General features: G+C 37.2%; 1 protein-coding gene across 2 annotated transcripts; it reads right to left on the minus strand.

Moving 5' to 3' along the window:
- Nucleotides 1-878: 878 nt before the first annotated feature.
- On the minus strand, nt 879-24,104 carry LOC149086463 (putative sodium-dependent multivitamin transporter). Of its 2 annotated transcripts, none has more exons than XM_089255643.1 (13): nt 20,594-20,905; nt 18,961-19,358; nt 18,635-18,700; nt 17,314-17,433; nt 12,627-12,781; nt 8,889-9,029; nt 6,050-6,185; nt 3,989-4,196; nt 3,669-3,823; nt 3,298-3,494; nt 3,060-3,157; nt 2,469-2,572; nt 879-1,446 (listed from the first exon to the last, which is right to left on the minus strand). In XM_089255643.1, the coding sequence occupies exons 2-13, from the start codon at nt 19,294-19,296 to the stop codon at nt 1,327-1,329; spliced, it is 1,836 nt and encodes a 611-aa protein (XP_089111769.1). In that variant the 5' UTR covers nt 19,297-19,358; nt 20,594-20,905; the 3' UTR covers nt 879-1,326. The 2 variants fall into 2 exon arrangements, with proteins under 2 accessions (XP_089111769.1, XP_089111762.1); XM_089255636.1 differs by lacking the exon at nt 20,594-20,905 and adding an exon at nt 23,967-24,104 and having other exon boundaries at nt 1,056-1,446.
- Between the last annotated feature and the right edge of the window lie 230 nt (nt 24,105-24,334).

Consider the following 24,334-nt stretch of genomic DNA (forward strand, 5'->3'; position numbering starts at 1 on the left):
GTGGACAATTTGAATCTGGTCTTTTTCAGGCTCTTTCCCGAATGCTTGGCATCCAAATTGCAAGGACCGCTGCATATACGCCACAGTGCAATGCAATGGTGGAAAGGTTCCATAGGCCACTCAAGCAAGCATTGATGTGTCATATGATAAAACAGGTCCTGGAAGGCCTCGACTCAGACTGGTATGAAGCTCTCCCATTGGTTCTTCTTGGGTTAAGGTGAGCATATAGGAGTGACCTTGATGCCTCGACAGCCCAGCTGACTTATGGTTCCTCGCTTCGTCTTCCTGGTCAGCTGTACGACGATCAGCCATTGTCTAACCCTCCCGACTACATTGCCCGATTGCACAGGATCATCAGCTTTCTGAAACCAACGAATCCTGTGCGGCATGGACTTCCAAAGATCTACGTCCCGAAGGAGCTCACCACCTGCACTCATGTCTTCATCCGCCGTGGTCCCTTCAAGAAGTCTCTCCAGTGCCCGTACGAAGGTCCATTCCGTGTTGTGCGCAGATTGACCAAGGACTTCGTGGTGGAAGTAAACGACGAAGAAAAGGTGGTCAACATCGACAGATTAAAGCCGGCATTTTTGCTGTTGGATAAAGCCGTTCAGGATGACTCATCACGTTCCAGTGATAAGAACAAAACTTACATCTCCCGATATGGTCGTAAAGTTCGGTTTCGTCTCACAAATGAAGTGTGAGACGCGGGGGAGTTGTGTGACGGAGTTTCGCCAACGCTTGGCGTAAAAAGTGACTACGCAGGTTACGCGCGCCAAGCGACGGAAAGAAGAAAAAATATTCAGTGGTTGCGAGTGAGTGTAAATGACATGTTGATGTTTTTTCGTGTGAGTGCATTTTTTGTAAATAAATTAATTTGGTGATTGTGACAAGTCGTCTTTTAATTAGAGTGGAGTCAGATGAGCGTTATCAAATCAACTCGGTCGACATACCAAAAATGCTCTGGCATTGATGATGAGCTTTGCAGATATTTTCAATTTGCAGCGTACAAATAACCATTGAAGCAAAGTACTTGTGTTCAATTAGGAAAATGAAGTGAGGAGAAAAACGTGTAAAACAGTTTTTATTCACTCCGCGATTTATGTCTTCTTTCAAAAACTAAAATGAAAAATTCGTGCGGAGATGAATCGACACTCACAAACATTTTCTCTCTCTAAAATGACACCAAAGTTTCGTCCATAATATACGTATACGCATCAATGATAACACATTACAATGACAAGGGTTAAGTTATATCTTCGGTATAGTTGCAATTTTTCGTTTAAAACGAAAGCTTTCGGGGATAAAGTCGAAATTTGAAAAGGGACGCTAGGTGTTGTTCATCAAGTAGGAGACCGACACGTTATTCCTGTGCGGTGCAGAAATGGTGCTGATTCCCGTCGAGGTTTTCCTTTGGCACACGTCACTCTGTTTGTCACGGGAACTCATCTGAAATATAATAAATCGCCATCGTTCAACCATAAACCCATAAAGTATAATGTTAAAATAAATATACACGAGAAAGTAGAAAAAAGTCGATTAACGAAAAATCAAATACGCTTTTGCATTGCACAGTCGAACTTGGTTAATTCTAAGTCCAAAGTCACTTGAAAAAGTTCGAATTATCAAAAATTCGAGTTATCCAATTAATCTATCTTGGATCTGCAGGATGATTACAAATTGCAACTTAATCATCAATATTCACATGGGATAATAATTATCAATTATTAAAATTTTATCAACAGCCATGAAACTGTTTCCCAAATTTTAATAATTTATAATTATAATAATTAATCTTAGCTGCTACATTATTCCACTGGTTTGGAATCACTGCAAAATTTCTTGATCATGTTCAAAACCTGATTTACGGAAACAGTTCATGATCATCTGTTATGAAACTGTATCCCAAATTTTGCTTATCATTCTTACGCTGTCAACGAAATATACTTTCATTAACGCATTAAAACTTTTCGATACTTTCCATACTCCTAATGACGTCAAATAGATTTTGAATGTTACACCTTGTTATATAGGTTGAAAAGTCATAATCACGCGGTATTAAGTGATACACGGTCTCGATTAACACCATACCTGTTCTATAGGTGGTGTTGTCTCGATGCACTCAGCTGAACAACAAGGGGGGCATTAAATTATCATAAGTAAATCATAAAAGAGTAGAGGAAAAATAGAATTTTCAAACTTTTAATTTAACATCGTGATCGAGAAAATCAAAGTCTATCTTCGTGTATAATTGTTCCAAAGTAAATTTGCTCATGCAAAAATCAAGATTTTTTCCCCCCAACTTCGAATTATCCAAAAAATTAAAAAAAAAAAAAAGTTCGAATCAAATAAAAAATTTCAGCATTGAATTAGAAAACCGGGGGAGGGGGGTTGTAAAAGTTCAAATTATCCAGAATTCGAATTGACCAAATTCGAATTATCCAAGTTCTACTGTATATCCATGGACTAACCTCTGTGCCGTTCTTATCGGTGCTTTCGTTGACTCTGAAATAATACTTTCTCAGTGGTGGGCTTATGTATTCTGGTTTTACTTCTGACTGGTCCTCGAAAAAATCTGCAATTGGCAGTGGTGGTAAAGATAAAAAAGTATTATATATAATAATCGCATAACATATATATCGCATAACATCATATGATACGTGAATATGAATCATATTGCGTGAAGTTTTTCATGTGTTTAGTGTTTTTGTGCACATTCTTTAATTCTTCTCTCTTCTTTTGAGCTAACAATCTAATTTAAAACATTAGTTGTTCTGGGAGAATTACAAGTAAACCGTTTATTTATCTTGATTGCAGTTGACCTGTTGAGGGAACACATCGAAAATTCCAACCCTCGCATGTTGAGGACAGTTGACCTAACCCCGTGAGGGCTCTCAGACATTCTTTGTAGTTTAATGTAGTTTCGAATCGCATCGGGTTCAATTTTATCGATTTTTTTCTTATCTGAAAACTCTCTCGGCAAATCTTTGACTTTTTGTACAACCACTCTAAAAGAAAAAACTATATTCTTTTTATATAAATGCTAAAAAAAAATGTCTCACCCATGACCCAACTGGCGAGGTATCCAGCGACGTAAGCCGAAACTGTCCCGAACACCGAAAACCACAGGTACGAAACCTTGTAGGCCGAAAAGATATCTCTGTGAAAGGAAAAACGTGTGAAAGATCATTTTTTCTCATACGCATGTGTATATGTACAATATGTATAAATATGTTGCGCAGTGTATCAGTTATATATTATATGCTCATAAAGCTCACACAGTTTGTGTGTGGAACCTACTTATTTTGTTCGTCTGCATATTCGCTGCTGAACAAGTGTTCGAATTCTTCAGCATCGGCTGCAATAGACGTGCCGTTCATTAACGGACACCCTTCCGTTGATCTTCGAAGAGTGGCCATCGTGACATGAGCTGTCATCGACCCAAAACCTATCCAAGCGTTCAGTACAAGACCAGCGAATACTCCAAATAGAGCACCCTGAAACGAATAGTGGAGCGTTGTACTCGATTGTTGTTTTTGGTTCGAGCATAGTAAATGTAAATTTCCTCAATGACGATAGGTTGCAGTTGTGAATGGTCAGAAAAGAAAAAGAATAAAAATATTATCAAGAAAAGAAAATAAGGGATAACCAGTTGAGTACTGTAAAATTACTTTCTCGTTCGTCTTCGTAGTCAGTAGTCCTAGAGAAAATATTCCTAGAATGGGTCCTCCAATCATACCGAAGAGCACTCCAGACGCTTCCAAAACTCCTCTGAAGTTGGCAACTATGAATGTTAGTAAGAGACAAATCGCCCCGTATCCAACAGCTGCAAAAAAAAAAAAAAAAAAACCATCACGCAAACATGGATTATTTATTTCTTCTCTCTATCTGTGCATTTATATAGGAACTAGTGGCGAAACGGAAATAGGAACCGTTTCGCCACTTGCAGAATTTCATTAAGTCTATAGAAAAAAAGTTGGATTGTGCTCACCAATTATCTTAGCTAAGAACGTGGCCCATGTTTCTGTGAGTTTCTTGCAAGAGCAATGGGGGCGAATGAAATCTTCCATTGTCACTGCGGTCAAAGAATTCACTGCTGATGATATGGTGCTCAGCGCAGCGCTAAAAACTCCAGCTATGCACAGACCAGCAACGCCTGGCCATTGACTGAACATGGTTAGAACGGCATAAGGTAGGAACTGGAGTGAAAAAAAGGGAGAAACTATTTTCATAAGCTCGTAGAAAATATTTTTGCAATAAATTGAGGTGTGATTTTTTTTTTGTTATTTCTCCACGATATTAAAAAAAAGAAAAAGGGTATATTTACCTAAACTGAGCTATGTGTGTGTTTATACAGTCGAATCCCATTTTAACGAATACCGTTACAGCGAAAATCTCGTTTTAACGAACGCTTTTCTAATTCACCCAGCCAAGTTTACACAGGAACAATGCAAAAACCTGGAAATCCTTTATAACGAAATTTCGTTATAACGAAGTGATAACTCGTTCGTTATAACGGGATTAGACTATATACCTATATTTATTTCTGTGCAGTATATACAACCTGGTGATTATATATACTCCTGGTTGATATACAGGCAGGGCCGTCTTAAGAGCATCATGAGCCCCTGGGCCAAGTGGCTTTCGTGAGGTCCTACCTGTTAGATTCTAGAAAATTTCAACCTGATCTCATTTTTGTGAGGGCCTATCTTCTGTTAAGGTGCACAGATGGGCCCATGCGTTAAGACGACACTGTATGCAGGGTGTCCTGTACGTGCTAATGCGGCCTTCATCTCCGTCCGTCGTACAGGTATATAATTCCAATTTAAATATGCTCAAAAGGCGTTCAAAAATTACCCTGTACTAGCTTTAAGAGTGAAAATTAGGTGTGTCACAAAAAAATCTACATTTTTATATGGGTCTCCCTGTCCTCCAACTTCCAATTAGAACGGTGTTGTCCTATATTTCCTGAGGCCAACCGAAAAAATTCCATGTTTGTAAGTGCAATATTCGCTAAGTAGTTGAATTCGAAATCGGAGAAAAGTTATGAAAGAACAGCAAAATCTAACGGATAACGCTCAACAACTGTACCTAATGAAACTATGGATGCGATAAAGGTTGCATCAGCACTAATAAGATACCCTGTATATGAATATTTTTACTTCAGATCATGATCATTTTGATATTTTCACGCTAGCAGCTTGTAAAAAAATATTCGATTGTTTGATCACTCAAATGTCCTGAGATGTTTCAGTACTATATATGCCACCTTGCTAGGGTATTTATGTCGAAGCAATAAAATTTGATTTGCTGACTCATATACATTTTTCCTTAAATTTCAGATGAGAAATTTTATTCACGAAATAGACAACTGTAAAAACTGGAACATTTGGACATGAAATTTCAGATTTCTACGTACAAACATGGAACAAACTTCAAAAAGGTAAGTAATGGTCTTCAGAACATCAGACAGTCGCTTGATCAGCACGGTCAATATGGGATATCGCAGCTAATACACCAGCATTTCTATACCAAATTGGGTTCGCTTCTCAATTCCACTAGCAATCTCATTCTTTTTACAAGCACTCAAATAATAAGTTCGTAAAAACAAGCCAATAAGACTTGTTGAGGAATCCCTGAGGCTGATTTTGAAAATCTTTTTCAAGCTCTTGTATTAACTGAGTTAAATTTCCGGATACACACATTCTTCGGGAACGTTTCAATATCTGAGATGTGAAGCGGGTGTGTATGGTTCTTCAATGTTCAATGTATTTCGGCTTCTCTGTACTCATATTTATGCATATATGTATTATATATGTATTGCATACTGATTAATTTTGGTTTGCTTGTGTAAATAGATTTGTTTTTAATTATGCACCATTTATGCGCATAATTGCTATTTAAATTTGTGTATATGGATACATATAAGAATATATATATTTCCGGGATAAAGTTTACAACGATTTCAATGCTCTGTGAATTTCTCAAATTTTTTAGATAAATATATACAGTATTATATATGAACATACGTATTTATCGAACATATACACACCTGATCTGGCGAAGTCGTGACATTCATGGAGCTCAATATGGGATCACAGTCATGGAAAGCGGCGTAAATCACCACGCCATCCCAACAGCAGCAAGTCACAAATACTATTATCATCGGGACGCTTATGAAAAGGGCGCTGAAAAAGATAATCCATGGTTTTATACAGTATACAAGTATTGTATACAAGGTGATTCTCAATAATTTCCTTGCCACATTTTACTGGAAAAACGCTGATCTTAAAGGTATAATCTAGTTATTTGCAACTAGAGAAAGTATCAAAATAACGTGCAGAACTAAGATAAGTCATTCATGTATTGTCTGAGGCTTTCATGGCTGGTGTTCAATGAGTTACAAGCAGTCCGGGGTATATATCAGTGTCTAAAGCATTTTTTTCTTCACGTTTCGCCCACATGTGTGGTAGCTATCTTCTGAGGTTAAATGGATGTAGGTTTCTGCGACAAGCGAGAAATACTTCGCTCGTGCCTTTACTACCTTAAACCATGACCCAAAACTCCTGAAACTGCTTGTAACCCATAAATCATTCATGTTGCAAGCGGCTGTATAGTTATTAAAATATATAAATTAACTTTTTATGCGGACATTTTTCTGTGCTCAAAAACCCAATCAGAAAATTTTCGCTCTGTCTCACTTGGGACCAACAAAAATTCCATGTTTGTAAATGCAATTTTCTAATTGGATTTTTAAGGACAGGATGTCCGTATAAAAAAGTAATTTTTATATTTTACTAACTATATACACTCCTTTGCAACATGAATGGCGAAGCTCAATTTTACTCGTTATTTAGATACATTTTGTAATATGAAGTTATGCCTATAGGATTAACGGTTCGCCAGTAAAATGCTGCAATGGGTATTATGGAATTACCCCCTGTATATAGTACTCTCACTAAGGGTTGTGCCCGATATGTGCCAGAATACTGACCAGCAGAACGCAGTGACATGTTTTCCACTTCTACGCTTGAGAGGATACGCCCAACTAGACGAGTCGGACCAGTGTGTTGCCAGATTATAGAGTACACAGGGCGCAGAAACCGGAGTGATGTATTGGAGGTGAGGCGAATAATTGTGTAAAGACATAGGATCATCCCATAATTTACGGGACAAGATCTGTCAAGATCGCCAAGGAGGCGATCGCCCCCCCCCCTCTTCGGATCCACACCTGACTACACACAGGGGTCATTCAAGTATCACGTCAGCAGTCAGCATCGATGGGGGGGGGGAGGAGTTTGGATGATGCTTACGTCATTAACCACCCTTTATAAAAATATGAAATATTCTTAATGGCACCATACTCGGTGTGCCAAAAACGAGAAGAACTTTTCAGTGGTTTTTGGGCACCTGAAGTAACATTCCCCCTATTGATAAGTCCCCTACAGAGCCACTTTAGTGATCTCGAAATGTTTCGCGGATCCAAGTGATCTGGAAATGTGTGCGGGCCGCTCAATTGCTCTGGAACTGTGCCACACATCACTCAAGTGATCAGTAATTATGCCGCGGATCACTTAAGTGATCTGTAAATGTGCCGCTTAGTTCTTAGTAAATGTGCCGCTTTTTACGAAATTAGGTTTGAGGGGGCAGGCCACATCAGATAACCCCCCAGGGTCATATTTGGTCCGCGGGCCAAGCGTTTGCCATATATGGCTTAGAGGGTGGGTCACAATGAATTTCTTAAAGAGAAATTTCGAGTTCTTAGCCTTTAAATAGCATTGAAATTAAGAGAAATTGATTTTAATTTAAAAAAGAAAAATATTTGTTGCATAAAAATTTTCTTTGATCGTTGGGGGGGGGGATGTGCAGCCCCGTATGCCTCCCCCCATGTACGTCTCTGATCCCACCAATATGCGTTAAGAGGCAGGGGCAGAGCTGATGATGATTTTGCTGACAAGGGGGGTCAAAAATGGATAAATATTTTCTGACGTAATGTCTGAATGACCCCACACACACATGCGCGCGCTCGAATAATTTTACTTCCACGGTGACTTGATATCAATTCTCAAATTTAATAAAAAACAATTTAAGTAAAAATCAATTTGGTTTTTATCTAACAAAATTTGATTTAATGCATTCCCCCTCATCAGCCGGCACGGTCCGTCGGCATTGGTCCGTTCTCGGCATGCCCGGAAAAGCGAGGTTTAACAAGGATAATGGATTGCATTCAATGCATTCGGCCAATTCAATGGATTTTTTTAAAAAGGTGTTCAAGAACTTTTCAGAATCAGTTATACGGGCATTCCCGGCATGCTCGTTCGCCCCGATGGTTCCTGGCATGAATGCTAATGTGGGAGAGAATACGGTATATTTATTTTTTTCCTTATAAATAATGTTTCAAACAAGAAACACGTAGGGTTTTTATCATTTCTTCCAGTTTCAAGTTTCAATGTCTCCCCTTGGCTTTTCATAAATTACGAATATAGACCAGTGCCATAAAATTTATTATAGTAATTGAATATCGGAGTTCATGCAATAAAAACTACGTGTTATTGACGCAGAGGGTTTTTAACCTATTTTTTGAACGTGATCTCTAATTTTTAAAAGCTTTGCAAAACCGGAAGCATGGTACTAATTTGCATAAATGTAGAGAACATTAGTTTTTTTTTAGATTTGGATGTTGAAAGTGGATGAAATGTTCCGCTCATGGAATGCTACTTTATTTATATACCATTCAAGGCGCTACTTAATATAGGATGTACGTATTATAAACTGCCACGCTTTTTAAATGAATCTTTTTTTTTCTTCTACGGTGAGTCTATATTTAGATTTTCATAATGTAACGTATTTTAATATTTCCTTAACGAATTGACATACAAAACTCTACGTACATCTGAGATTTTTTGAGTGATTTCACGGTCAACATACGTTGGATTTGAGCTTGATTCGTGCCAAAAGTCGAAATTGAAAAATGAATTCCTCCAATCATGCAGTTCCAGAAAGTGTACCTCGTTAATAAGTTAGGTGATGATCTGAAACAAAGTAAAGATAGTGAGTTATTCAGCACGAGGAAAACAACATTGAGCATCGAAGGACAGCACACAAGGCTGAAGCCTGCCAGCCTCACCCTGAGGGGGGAGGGGCTTACATCTTAGAGAGATATCAAAGCGTTCCCTCAGAATGGGTGCGTTCGGAAATTTATTACCATTTTTTAAATAAATATGTGCATCAATAACACATTAGCGCCCCCGGGCGACCAACAATATATGCTAATAGGCTATAAACACTTGCCAACGGGCGATACGTGAATAATGATGTAAAGTGATGGTGTTTCGCTGTCCGTCATATAGAAATCTTATCAATTGATTGTTAATCGTCGCATGATTGGCAATAACGCTTGTATACGCAAGAACAGATGGAACTTCGCCATCATATAGGATTCTTCAATTGATGGATGAATCGTTAATAGTCACATGTGATCGTCAATTATATTTGTATAAGGAATCATTATGTCAGCTGATCACAAACTTCCATTTTTGCCGTTTACCCTCAGCATCCTGAATCAGTGCCATGATGTCGTCGGGTCAATGAATTGTCATCGATGAGTCACTCTCCTCTTGTCTTTTCGATACACAGCACCCTGGTCATCAAGCTTTTCATGGGCGTGTCTTTCATCCTAATCGAAATTTCCCCTTACGTGCGTAGTGGATAAGTTCGTAGTGCATTATTCTCGTTCCTTTGAGAAGGTATGTCATCATTAGAGCCATTACATGCGCTAAACAAGTGGCAAAATATGTACTGAAAACGTTGAAATATGCACTAAAAATGCTGAAATGGGCACTAAAATTAAAGGTAAATCTTCACTTAAACAATGTCAAGATATGCCATAAAATCAAAAATATGTGCGAAAAATGAAAATGAATCCTAGCTAATACAAAATAATAATGCGCAAAAAATGAAAAATATACGTAAAAACGGAAATATATATATATGTATTTGAAAATGCTGAAAAAAATTCATTAAAATTGTGGTAATATACATAATGCTGAAGTACGCATTAAAAAATACCGAAATTCGTATGAAATATTAAATATGACTTAAAAGTTCTTCAGTATGCCCTATAGGTTATATGGGGAGATCGGGGCGTTTTGTCACACGGATAAGTTGTCACACGCTTAATTTGTCTGAGTATAGATGGTACCCACTGTGTCCATAATGGTACAGTTTATTCATCTTGTTAAGGGGATTCTTCTTCCTAGTATTCATCTGATTCGTACACTTCCGTAAATTTTTAGAAAGATTTTTCGGAATTAGTCATTTTTCGTCGTCTCGGTTTCATTTATTTATTTATTCAATATTGGTTGGCCGAGGCCTATACAAAGGAATGCGGTGATGAAGTTAGACAGAGATGATTGTTGTCACAAAGAAAATCGGAAATTGTTTCACAATCAATAATGTTTGCGGGGAGGTTGTTTCAATCGGTTAATGTTCGGGGAAAGAAACTAAATTTGAAACAATCTGGAGGCCAAGATGGGTTTCAATTTTTGTGAATGGTTAATTCTTTTTGAAAAGTATGAAGCCGAAGTCAGAAGGTTCGAGATGTCGATATGAAAATGACCGTGGAGAATTTTAAAAAGGAAGGATAACCGAGAGATATATCGGTTATGTTTTATTTCAATGGCATGTCTTTATTCATCGATTTTATCGAGTATGTCTTTTATAAAGTAATTACTATTTTTATTAACTATTATTTTGGATATATAGTTGCAAACTTCCTTGTTAACAAAAAAATCGTTGTTGGATTAAATTTTTTTGATATGTGGATCTGGGGCTAGTTGTCCCAGACGAAACGGGCTTAGTTGTTTCATGGGAAAACTTACCCCCCCCCCCACAAGGAAATTACAGTGTGTTAATTTGGCGTCACTTTGATGTATGAAAAATGAAAGTATAGTACTATATTATATAGTGAATTCATTAATTTTATTTCATTGTAGCCTGAGAAATTACAATTTCAGAGCATATTCTGATATATGCCCTCAGCGTTGATTCCAGGAGTGAGTCTGGGGGCACGGGGACTCTAGCTCTTTTTTATTTTTTGGATTCTCCTTGAATTTATTTAAAATGTTGGGATATGTATTGATAAAAATTATCAGTAATTTGGAGGCTTTTATTTCACTCTGTGTGTTATGGGACCCGTTGCGACCCCCCCCCCCCACACACACACACACTTTTTGTTAAGATGCCACTGTGCACAAGTGGCAATGCTTAGCACAATAACCAAAATCACTGTTCAAAAGCGGCCATAAGTAAAATTCAAACAAATTGCAATATAATATTACGTAATTTTCGATATCCCGTATCTATATGATCAAGAATCGATTTCCCATATTTTCCTCTATGAAATATGGTCGATTTCTTTAGTATTAAGGTCCAACTTTTTATTTCGATCCGTAAAGATATTGCGTACGTACTAATATATCAGTTGCATTTGAATAATTTCTCATTCATTTAGAAATTATCAAGTCTGGCAGAGGACCACAGGTTGGGAAACGCTGTTCCAAGAAGATTATTTGTCACTTCAATCTTAAGCTATTCAGTGAACTCTCAAACATACATGGAAACATGAGGGAAAGCAACTACAAAATACGCTTAACCTCACTACTTCTAGATTTGACAAATTTGAATGATGGTCGCAGCGAAAATCCTTCAAAATTGGAATCGTTGTCCCAACGTTAAAAATTAAAACAGATGAGTAAATTGACCTTTTGTTAACGATCTACACACTTTATTTTCTTCTATATAAGCTTATGAGTTTTTCGGAAACAGGTCTATCTTATTCTTTCTACTCGAGAAAACAATGATTACTTAGTGTTGAATGGAAAAAAAAAATCCAACCTCACCCTGTGGTAGATGAACAACGGAAGCTTACATCGGTTTATTTTATTTATTTTTCTATTATAACGTTAAATTTATTGAAATAGAAAATAATGCCCAAGTTTTTTTTATACACCAATTTTTTTTTCTTCATGAGGATATTAGGAATAGTAACTATATTATTATGATCTATTTAAATGCTACTCATGGGGAGAGTGACTTATTTTCGAGATTTTTTTCCATTGAACTTAGAAGTAGAACTTAATACAGTCGAAACTCTTATAACGAACTCCAAAAGACCGAAGAGATCACTTCGTTAAAACGAAATTTCGTTATAAAGGAATTCCAGGTTTTTGCATTGTTAATATGAAAACTTATTTGGGGGAATTAGAAAAGTGTTAGTTTTTTTTTTAAAACGAGATTTTCGCTATAAGGGTATTCGACTGTATCCCGAAAAAATATTTTATCCAGTAATCGTTTAAATTTCGTGATCAGATGACGATACACGAAGCCTTTATTTGCGCGTATATTTCGTGATGGAGCTTGCTTTTCTTTTTATGTGATATAGTTATTATTGCTTCAATTTTGACATGATTTACGATGAACGAGAAATGTTGATAGTACGCGCATAGATTTTGTTTGTGGTGAGACGAATATCTTCGATCTTCACAGAAATTCAATTAATTTTCTTGATCGACTGTATCACTACACTTTTAATAAGATAATAAATAATAGAGCGATATTTTCGGGCTTACTCAAAAATGATCAAACGGCCACCCTCGGCGGCTATATTGAACGACTCTTTCAATCCTCCGACGTCTATGGTACCTTTTATGATGACGGAAAAGACTGTAACGTACATAAGCACGGACTGAAACACATCTGTCCAAAGAACTGCTTTCAAACCACCCTGAAATGAAAATAGACATACGCTGGTGTTCGAAATTGAGAGAATTTTCACTTTTGACTGTTTATCTCCAGAACTTTTGGACGAATTTTGATGAAATTTGGTATGGACATAGGTTGATACAATACAAACAAAATAGGTATGAAACGGTTATACACTTATACACATTCATCTCCCTTTCATGAACGCGTGTTCATGAAAGGGAACGTACGGTCCCGGAATAAGGGACCGTCCATCACTGCTGGACGGTCTTATGCTGAGCTTACAATATCGAACAAAAAAATTAGTTAATAAGGCGTATGGTTCCCCTCTTACCGTTATACAGGTCACAAAACGTTAATTCATACTAGAAATCAGACTGTTTAGGAATCGCTGTTGCAGTCCAGCTCCTCCTCCAGCCACGCTGTTTTCAGCTACTGGATGGCCGGCTGAATTTTGTTTCTGCGGTTTTCCAAATTCGAGGTGCGAATGCGAGCCGGTCTCGCATTTAAAAAAGTTTCTCCGAGAGAGCAGGCAGTCCTACAACACGATACTGACATAACATAAAAATTCAAGTATTTACCATCTTTACTTCAAAATATGGAACACAGATGGCCCTAGTAATCCCACGAAACAATCAAAAGTCGGACAACATACATATACTAGGGCCATCCTCGAAGATGATCCTCTTGTACGTACATTCACACAACACATTTCCACAGGTACCGATTCGTTAGAAATTTCGCGAAGGAATGTGTATGAGGTGCATGTTTGGTTTAGTACTAGTAGCTACTGAATCGCTCTAGGAGAGGGGGCTGACAAGCTGCAATTCCTCCTCCTCCCCCCCCCCCAAAAAGAACTTCCCAGGCATGCTCAATAGGGTTTAGGTCTGGAGATACTGGAGATATAGGGTTAGATATAGGGCTACTCCATCCGGCGAATACATTCACTTTCCAGAAATTCGTCCATTGTATCACCCCTACGTGGACGCACGTTGTCGTCCATTTTTTTACTTTTGTGGCCTTGTATTTGTATTTGTACTAAAATGAAATATGAGGCGACAGCACCACGAAAAAGGCGAACACGGAGCTCTAAGATGTCATCCTCATACGTATATGGCAACAGTCACAGATCCTCTAGTAAAGACATAGAGGTATGTGTGCACTGAAAATGTGAGTTCAAGTATTATGTTTACATGCCCGAAATTACAGAACAGCGTGATGTCATAGCTCATTTGTTTAAAACTGTCAGGTGGTCATGATAAAGTGGCCGCTCAGTGTATATAGATCATCCGTCACAGCTTTGATGTTGCCGTCCCCCAGTATCTCCGCCCATGCTTCGGAAAGTTTTTAATGAAGTTCAACACTTTCAGTGCGATGCCATTTCTCGCGATCGCGAAATTGCGAAACGGGGTATTTCCACTGTTAAGCAACTTTCATGGTCATCCATCCAGAAAGTCAGTCACGGAAAGCATCCTCGAAATTGATCTGCTGCTCACGGAGGATAATGACAAAACAAGTCTGCACAAACTCGGGAATTTCTACTTTTCCAGCTAACTGGGAGGAACTGTGCACTAACTGTCACGAATGTGGTGCAAAATATATATATATATATATCGCCGTCCAAATATAAAAGCAGAAGAAATAGTCGTTCATCTCTAGACGAATATAGGCATACATTTTTTTGCATGAGAAAAAAAAAAATACTACTTTTTCATCTTCGCTGCTGGTGAACGGTCTAAAATAAATTAGAAGAATAATAAAGATTTTCAATGGAACTGTGTTATATAATTATTAGTTTGAAACCTAAATCTGCTGAAAGTGTGTTTGGGTGCGAGGTTTTTTTATTCTCAAAATGAAACATGCCCATGCCCAACATATTGGACGTTACAAAAAATTTTATAGTGGGAAACAATCCTCAAAAAGCAGCAGGTTTACCTCTTTACTCGGATTTTTCGTTAACCAATTTCAATATATGAAGCTATTGAGAGAAGTGGAAAACACAAAATTTACAGCTCAAAATCATGGTACGCACATCCACACACAGGTCAGAGACGTAAGCAGGGAGGGGCCTCATGTCGCTCCCAAGACGATCAAAAATTGAAAATATTATCAAGTATTTTTGTGAAGCAATTAAAACGCCTTTATAGGGTACTAAGTATAATACCTGGCACTTGCCCGGGTTTTCTTCAAGTACAGAGAAGATTGACAAAGTGACAAGCCGGTTTCAGGTTAGCAACTCAAAAATCTCGAAGAAATTCCCTATTTCCTCCCCGTCCAAATCTGGCGTGACCCTTCCAAAAGTCAATCCTGCGTACGTACTTGGCTCCCACATGGGTGGGGCTGACAGGGCTCCAGCCCCAGGGTCCGGAGCAATTACTATTTTTCTTTTTTTTTTCATGTTTTAATTTGCTATAGAATTTCTCGTGAAAATTCTGGCTTGGGGTTCTGCCAAAGATCCCAGTCTAGGAGTCCTGCTCTCGGATGTGGGGCCATGCGTACTCCTCTGACACAGGTGATGAATTTCTGTTTTGATTTTGTTAGAATATGTGGTCGAATCGCAATAGCAAAAGCGGTAGAGAGTGCTTTTAGAGAGTGCACAACAGCACTTAACCAAAAGCATATATCATATTTTTCTGACGGTTATACCGCAATCAATGCAATCAACCATTCGAGGGTGCACGGTAATGTAATGTGGTAAGCATTCTCAATCTGGGTAACGCAAATTCTTGAGGTCATTATACAGCTTTAGGGGACATTCAAGTATTACGTCAGCAGATGCTTAGCCTTTCTTAACCCCCCTTTCTCCTTGACAGCAAAAGTTAGCAAAAAACTGACGCCACCTCCCTTGTCAGCAAAATTTCGAACTCTTTCAGAACTCTTGACGCATATTGGGAGCAGAGTCGTACTCCGGTGGGGGGAGACAAGAACCTCCTGTTAATTTCAATGCTATTTGAGGATAGTAAATCGAAATTTCTCTTTCAAGAAATTCATTGTGTCACATAAGCTTTTTGTGCTACCTCCAAAGGTGCCTCCAAATCCTGCTTGTGCCCCCTAATTGCGATTGCCCTTCGATAATATACAGAGTCTGACCACAACCAACTGACACCGCAGCAGTGAACTTTGCTATGCATGCAAGGGATCATTTTTCACATGATTATAGACTGAACACAATATAGTTTCAGCTTGTGTATTAATGAATGGTCTAAGCATTAATTAATGGAGTGCAATACTGTTGCTAGTTGGTGCGAACTACCGAGCATTGAGCTCTCGTCTTCGTCATCATGGTTTTTCTGAATTCCAGAGATGCTAATCAATCATTGCCAAAATGGTTCGATTTAAAAAACCATTTGAATAATTTGAATACAGTAATTCCTTTTTATTTAGCTATTGATGCAATTGATAGAATTATTGCAGAAGTGTCTGGTCTTGGCTAGTCAATGACTAGCCAATTTTTTCCGAGCGCGAGGTGTGACCACACCACTCCTGATCACATATTTCGAGGGAGTGGTAAATAAATACACCAAAAGTTTGCTTCTTTTGTAATATACCACCTACGCACAAACCAGTTGCGACGACAGCTTTCCAATCATACAAAGAAATTATTTTCAGGAATAGTAATTTTTCCTTTCTTGTCCCGTAAATCATCGTAGCTTGTTTTCTCGTCCACATCATACAGAAGCATAGACGGACAGAGGTGGAAGAAAGTGCCGTTCACGAAAAATTGTATCATTGGCATTAGGCAGAGGGCAGGGCAAATATTGTCAATTCCCTCCCGATCACCATGTCCACCCTTGGTGAGAACCACCTTTCCCCCATTCGAAGAGCATGTATCCACTTATGTACGAGAGTAAAAAAATCACTCAAAGACAACGCATGAGATGCGCCGAGTGGACACAAAACAGTTTAGTCGACACTTCCCCCTCCCCCCCAGTCCATAAGTGAGACAGGACGTGCGGGCGGTCTACAGAGGATATTTAGAAAGATTTGAGAGTTAAGAGGTCTATTAGAATTAGAGGACTAGGAATGTTAGTTTAGGTGTTTACAAACTAGGGAAAGGTTTTCCCGTTTTTGGTATTCCTAGAAAAGATGGAAAATAAAGATGCCATTAAGAATACTTCATATTTTCACAAAGGGTGGTTGATGACGTAAGTATCATTCAAACCCCTTTCCCATTTTTCATCAAAAGTCAGCAAATCCGAAAACTCCTCCCGACCCCTCGACGCTGACGTAATACTTGAATGACCTCTTATCTTTGTTTGGCACTGCAAAACCTTGATAGTCCTTGCACCAATTAAAAATAAACTCCGATCCAATCTGAAGGTGCATATGCATGCACCCTCGAATGGTTAATAGCACATATCGCAGCTAATCCGTCGGAAAGATATGATATTTGCTTTTGGTGAAGTGTTACCCTCTCTCTAAAAACGCTCTCTATAACACATTCTATGATCAAAAATGCTTGTTTAGGTGTCTTACATCACCTCTTAAAGTTTGTCCCATAAATTTAGAATCACCCTGTATGGAAAATTGTAATGAAAAAAAAAGTCCGCTTACCAGTGAACAGTAGAAAGTGCAGACAGCGGCTATAGCGATGACTGAAGCCCACGTGGACAGGCCTGTAACTGCGTTTAATGCCAGTGACGGAGCGTAAAGCACAACTGCCATGTAGAATATCTGGAATAGTGCATTATAGAAATTTATAGTCTCAAGAATAAATTCATTTCGATGAATTAACTGCACCTTATTTTCTTCCAAGAGAAGCTTCATGAAGCTGATTCTATTTTACTGAAGCTGGTGCTAGCCTTTGGAGGCATACGAGGTAATTAAATGAATAAATTCATAAACAGTGATTAAACTTTTTTCTTTTAGAGGCTCATTTTTATGGGATTGGATTGAATTCGTTTCAAGTCGTTTTTTCTACTGTATATTTGTCTATCTGGTTATGAAGACAAATACAGGCTGACTGACTGAGGTAGTTGTATTTTCCCAGGTCAAACTGAGTCTATTGACTCCCATAAGCTTCCCTGTTCGATGCTGCTCCGTACGAGCTGGATGAAGATGATTATGAATTGTTTGTATGTGATAATTGGGTGTATGCGTATAGGATGTATGTCAGTAAAAGATATTAAAATATACAGCTCAAGCTACTCATAGAGTCAGTTAAATCAATTGAAATCAATTAAGATAATATGAATTCGATAAGTTGTGGTTTAGTTATAGAAACATTGAAAGTTGAAGAGCTAGGCTAAAGTCCGAAGGAGGTCAAGAAATCTATCTCTACTAGGTGTTATATTGTATTTTTGTGTGGTGAAATTTCTATTTTTTATTTGAGAAATTTACGTATCCCTAGCAATGATACATACTACCGTTCAATCCACTTTTCAAAGAGAATATATAAATCTTTTTCTGGAAGTATTCTCAGCGAAACCTGCATATATAACTTATATAACTAATAATTTTCCCACGGAGCTTCTCCTTCAACGTTGGAAACAGTCAGAAATCTCATGCTGCAAGATCCGGACCGTGAGGGGGTTGTGGCATGATTTAAATATTACATCGACATTTTATGTTTCAGTTTTGAAAATTTTGTGACAACGCATATCAAGAAAGTGTCGTGAGCTGGTAGAAATTTCAGTTTTACAGGATTCGTTGAGGCAGCTTTCGGAGAAAGTTTGCTCTACTTGCTTTAAAAATAAAAAGAATCGAACGATGTGGTCATTGCATATTATCTGAGAGAAAGTACTTGGAAAAAGAATAAATTATTTTTTGCTGTACCTATATTTCTTGATTATTTATGATGTTGCTCGTAGTTCTTATGGAAGGCAATTTGCATATCAAATATTCTAATCAACTTGTGAAATATGCATCAACTCACCATTTGGAGCGAGAACAAGAAAGAGACGACTCCCCTCGTAGTTTTGCCAAATCTTCTTTCAAGGTACTTTACATGAAAAAAAGAAGATCCACCATTTGAAACGTTTTTATACCAGATAAAACAGTATAACAATAAAAAAATCTGCTATTGGACAACGTTAAGAGTGAACACTCTGTATATATTGAGACAAAAATTTAAACGTTTATGTAAATTTTTATTTAATGACAGAAATATTGAAGATACATAAAAACTACCATTTTTAGAAAATACAGAAAAATCAAATAAAAAAGCTCTCAATTTGAAAAAAGAGAGAAATGTGACATTACTTCATAAGCGGTGCACGCATTCATGTCGAAGAACACGGGCACATACATGTACGCCGCAATAACTGCTCCGAATATTGCACCTAAACTCCAGACAACTATTTGCGTGCCGTATAAGTAAGTCTCCGAAGGAATACCAAGTAATGCTATTGCCGACATGTAAGTGGCCATCAGTGAGAAAGCAACGGGAAAGATGGACATGTTTCTGCCAGCCATCAAAAACTCTTCGGTGGTCTTTTGCCTGCCTCCCGTAAACCTGAAGAAGACTCCGACGCCAGCCGATATCGCTAGCGTCACTCCTATAACAGCATAATCGGTCGCACCTAGACTTAGAGGCATGATCTTAGGAAAATTTTCCACGGGTTCACTCGGGTCCAAATAAATCTCTTGATCTGAGGTTCCTGTAAGAATATATGGTGTCATGAAATGGCTACTCGAAATTCATATAAATAATGATGCGAAAATATCACACGCACGCGTTCGCAACGTTAAAAAACAAACATAGGTCAGATACAATTTTCTTTTCATGATCAATCTCTGAAAGTAATCGATAATAATCAATGAAAGATGTATTTTCTAAACTGGAAGTTTTCCTCTGGCTTTAGAGCAAAGATAAAATTAAAGAATGATAAGAAATAGCGATTTTTTTCCTTCGAAAGTATGCAAAGTATTTAGAAGTATTTCTTTTTTTGTATGCAAAGACATGAAAAATCTATTCGTTTAGTTTTTAACACGTCCGAAGTATCATCGCTTCACTCACACTGTCGAGAATCTAATTTTTTATTTCCATTAAATATAAAAAAATTTCCACGAACATCTTTTCGTTTGAAAATTTCTGTTTTCGGTATAAAATGAGAATACAAAAAGTTTACACAGACTAGTTTCATTTTTAAAACGAATTTTTTTGAAGCGAATACGTCTTTTAAATCATCTGACGATGCTCGGTGCATTCGCAGAAAGTTAACGAATATAAAGAAAGTATAACAAAAAAATTTAAACGCGCATATCACAGGAAGTATTTAGATCATGTCAGTCTTTTTGATGTCTGTGGGTAGATCTCGCTAAGACATATCTAATGAGATATCACTCTGAATTTGTTACTTCTTCCGGTCTGGGCACAAGGCTCGTGACCCGTATTCGTAACGAAATTGTTACCTACCACGAGATTCAAGGCACAAAGAACGCATTCACGCAAAAACTTGTGGCAGTGTCTACGACGCAGCCTCTAACAATTTTTTTTTTCTCATTCTATCTAAGGTGACTCTCTTTCTAATACTACTTTAATAAAGAAACAAAAACGCAAAAAAATAATGGCAGAATTACTTTCCAAGTTTTAAGCATGGTTAAAATTGTTTAATCCTATCTGTTTCAGATAGCCAATGAAGAAGAAACACATTGGAGATAAAACAAAATACAGCAACGCTGCAACGGTGATAGTTTAATAAATAAAATGATACCTACATAAATAAATATAAGTGATTAACCAATTTCATATGAATGTGATGCAAACTGAGAATAACTAGATTATTAAATTAAGCAGTTCTTAAAAATATTTAGCTACCTTTGAGTACTGTACTCTCTAATACTCTAAATAACAGGTATATTAGTATTGGAACGGAATGAAAGATATTCTTACCTAGAATTCCAAGAAATTTTTCAGAAATTTCCAAAGTTCGAATGACTTAAATATTTTAAATACATCACATAGTTTTTCAAATTAATGTAACACCGTAAAGTGAAATTGCCGTCAACCGTTCGATATCCGTCGTGGCGAAAGAGCGCGGCTCAACGAATCGATTTCATCAGTGCCACTTGTCTGACTAGTTTCAATGTCAATAAGTTGAGTTTGGAAATAGAGTGAAAAAAACTTTTGTTTATTCGTTATTCCACTTTGAAGTAACATATTGAAAGACATGTCCATCCTTTCGTCTTATCCGCGATTTCCTTCCCTCAACTTTATCAAACAAGTGGATGATAAGTCACGTGGATTAGAAAAGAAAAGGAATTCTTTTTTTTCTTTTAAATAAAATAGGAGTGTTTCCAAGAAAACTTCTTTCGACGCCAATTACATGTTCGTAAACAATTCTTCTTCCTCCCATTTTTGTTTATTTTCTCTTTATTTAAGTATTGAAAATGAGCATTTATTAAACCTTCTAGATTCCAATCTGAAGCAAATCGCGCGATATCGTAATCAAAACGATATTCTTATATAATACAAAAAAAAAAATCCCTAATTTATTCGAACTACCAAGAAAATTTCATAAAGGTTTTATAGCAGTCAGGGCAATTAATGAAATCATATTTAACGTAGTTTTTCTGTTCGACTTGTTCAAAAAATTATTAAATGGAAATATTTATCAGTAACTCTCACGGGTACACGAAATTCCGGATATGCAGTAGGAGTCAACAAATTTTAAATACACCATTACCAGAAACATTCGAATAACTTTTAAGTTAACTTTCTAGAGCTTCGCTTCTTTTGGAGTATCCTCCTTCACGTACAGGCTTTTGGCAACAAATTTAGACGATCTATATTTGAAGTATCGCTAATAAATCTAAACAAACTGGTTTCTTTATTCGCATGATAGAAATAGAAGTTAAAAAGAGTATAGAGTAGATATATTTTTCATCCTCACCCCTCTTTTACTTTTATGTATGGGTGTGTGTGTGTGTATAGCCCCGTTCACATGTGCAAGATTGGGGGTCGCTTTGGTGGTAATTACCGGCATGACAACTTTTTTCCCCTCGGAGGGAAGAAAAAGGTGGGAGAGAAGCTCATTAAAAAAAGCCCATCTTTCTTGGCGTGGATTGGAGGTCGACACCGGCCTTCTCTCCCATAATTCTTTGCGCCGCGAAAACTGCTATAAGCTCCTTCGTCAACCATCTTGATTCAATCACTTCCGTTCAACCTACGTAACCAGTGACGACTTCCGGAAAGAAGAGGGGGGGGGGATTACCGGCATAAACTTAACGTCATGTGAACGGTTGGTAGCGAAAATCCCCGTTACCGGGAACTTCCCGGGATGTTTTATTGTACATGTGAACGGGGCTTAAGTGTATATATATGGGAAAAACCAACTTCCGTTGATAGGGATACAATGAAACTTCGAGCTAACGGGAGAAGAGGTAAAAAAAACCCGCCGAAGTGCTGGAATGAATTTCTTCCATTGGTATTAGGACGATATATCTCGTCTCTGATTATTTGTGGGGGGGGGGGGGGTTAAGAAGAGCGATCACAAACATACATGTATATGTTGCTACACACATATTTGGTAGTCTCTTGAGCTTCATTTTAGATTTCTATCGCATTTCGTAACATTTATAAGACATATTTTGGAAAATAAACCCCCTTTGTAAAACACTGTTGAAAAAAAAAATGTATGTAAGAAAAGAAGAGATCGTATCAGCTCTTCATCGTTCGCTGATGTAAAGTTTTAGAAGTAACATCGGGGTTATCTGAAAGTTCATCAGTGCAGTCAATATGTTTAGCTCCGTGTTTCAGAGACGTCTGCAGCTTCAGTGAAGTCTACCATCTTCTTCACCATGAACACTTCTTCCTCAAAAACATTTGTTTGATTCAATATAGTTTTTCATCAAAATATTTTTATAACTTCATTCGTTAAAAAAAAAATTTATAAAGCTCGCGAAATTTCGAGATTTATTTTTATTAAACTGTACTGAAGTAAAATAAAATTACTTCATTTTTACTAGAATTCAGTTATTGAGGATATATATGTATATATATATGTTACTGTAAATGTGATAAATCCATTGATTATGCACAATCACCGGTTTTTACGCATAATCACTGACTATTTTGGTAAGTTAGACAAATTTTGTGAATTTATCATATTTACCGTCGATTATGTGTAATACCCATCTCGTTTTGGTAAATATGATAAATCGTCAATGAATTACTTAAATTTATTGGACATTATGTTCAAATTTCGGTCTAGGATGATAAACTTGATCGGTGATATTAGCTATGTTTGCACATATTGATAAATGTCAAGAAAGGCAACATTACAGGACAAGATATTTTTATGTTTCTATCTTCTTTAAACTTATTTGAATTTAATGCAGTTTTTATGGCAAAATACTTGGGGTGACCCATCACGGACAAACTGATAATTGGTTGAATCTAAGTGATATTTACGCATGATTTTCCTTATTTATCGAACTTACCAACTTTATTTGGGAATTAACTTATGCATCAATTAACTTATATTCACCGGTGAAAGTGATGAATGCAGTGAAATTTATAAAACTTACCAGCAAAGGTGGTGACATGAAGAAGATATTGAGGGGAGCTGAAAGCTGCCAGTCCCCCCCCCCCCTTATATTTGGGATTCAAGACCTTTCGTAGGAGGGAAATGGTATGTTGTGTTGCAGATTTATCAAGAGTTGGAGAGGAAGGCTCAAATATCCTCAGCCCCCAGGTTTCGATGCCTATGCTTACCGGGACGTTTGGTGATTATGCATAACCACTCATTTGTCATATTACCATAACATAATATATATACATATTTTTTGTATATATATTATTAGTTGTAGAATTGTATTTGTTAAAGTTCTATAACTTTAGTAAATATAGCTCTAAAACTTTAATGAATAGTTCTACAACTATAATAAAGGATTATATAACATATTTTTAGATAAAAGTTACATTTATCTTATAAGGTATATAGAATTATTTTTTCCATATAAATAAAATACATTGACAAACAACAATGTATTCTCGTATTTTCAGACAGCGTTTCTCAAAGTTCGAGCCTATCTTCTTTGAAGTGGTTCTTTTATAAATGAAAATATCTACTAAACTGTTCTGGGGAGCCGCAGATGAAACATGGATTGGACAAGGGAGCCGTGGGTGACAAAAGTTTTAGACACACTGCCTTAAGAAGAACGTGTAAAAAAATATAACAGTAATAAAAAGAAAGCGTTTCACTCATTGCTCGTCTTTGATAGTTAAGAGAATCTTTCATTACAAAAGAACAATAAAAACTTACTCATTTTTTACGTGTTTCTGAATCCAAGTGAACTTTTCATTAGATTTCAACTCTTTCCAGTGTTTGACCACGTTCACGAGACAAACATCCCCGAATGATATTGTGCATCTCTTTCATTGAAAATTGCTGCAGTTCTGCGACTTTTCCTTTCTTTTCCTCGTTTTTTTCTTCCATCAAAATAGTCTCTGTGAGCACAGAACCAGAATGCGTGCTCGCCAACTAATAACATACCAACGTGCGTTTGACGTAATGACAAGCAAATCAGCACGAAATGCATTCATTGCTGCATGTGAAAATGCTTTAATAGTTCCCCATCCTCTCTATTCCTCTTACTTCTATTCGAAGCTACTCGCACGATACATACGAAT

The sequence above is a fragment of the Pholcus phalangioides genome, unplaced genomic scaffold (assembly GCF_987345545.1).
Source record: "Pholcus phalangioides strain wild (caught in Gottingen) unplaced genomic scaffold, Ppha-v1.0 ptg000004l_1, whole genome shotgun sequence".
In the NCBI taxonomy this organism is placed as follows: Eukaryota; Metazoa; Arthropoda; class Arachnida; order Araneae; family Pholcidae; genus Pholcus; species Pholcus phalangioides.

Excerpts from the sequence above, each read along its gene's own strand:
- LOC149086463 (XM_089255636.1), bottom strand. Across the intron at positions 17,434-18,634 it reads TCTTGTTCTCGCTCCAAATG|ATATTCTACATGGCAGTTGT; the intron begins GTGAGTTGATGC and ends GCACTATTCCAG. Across the intron at positions 3,495-3,668 it reads CTACGAAGACGAACGAGAAA|GGTGCTCTATTTGGAGTATT; the intron begins GTAATTTTACAG and ends TATTCGTTTCAG.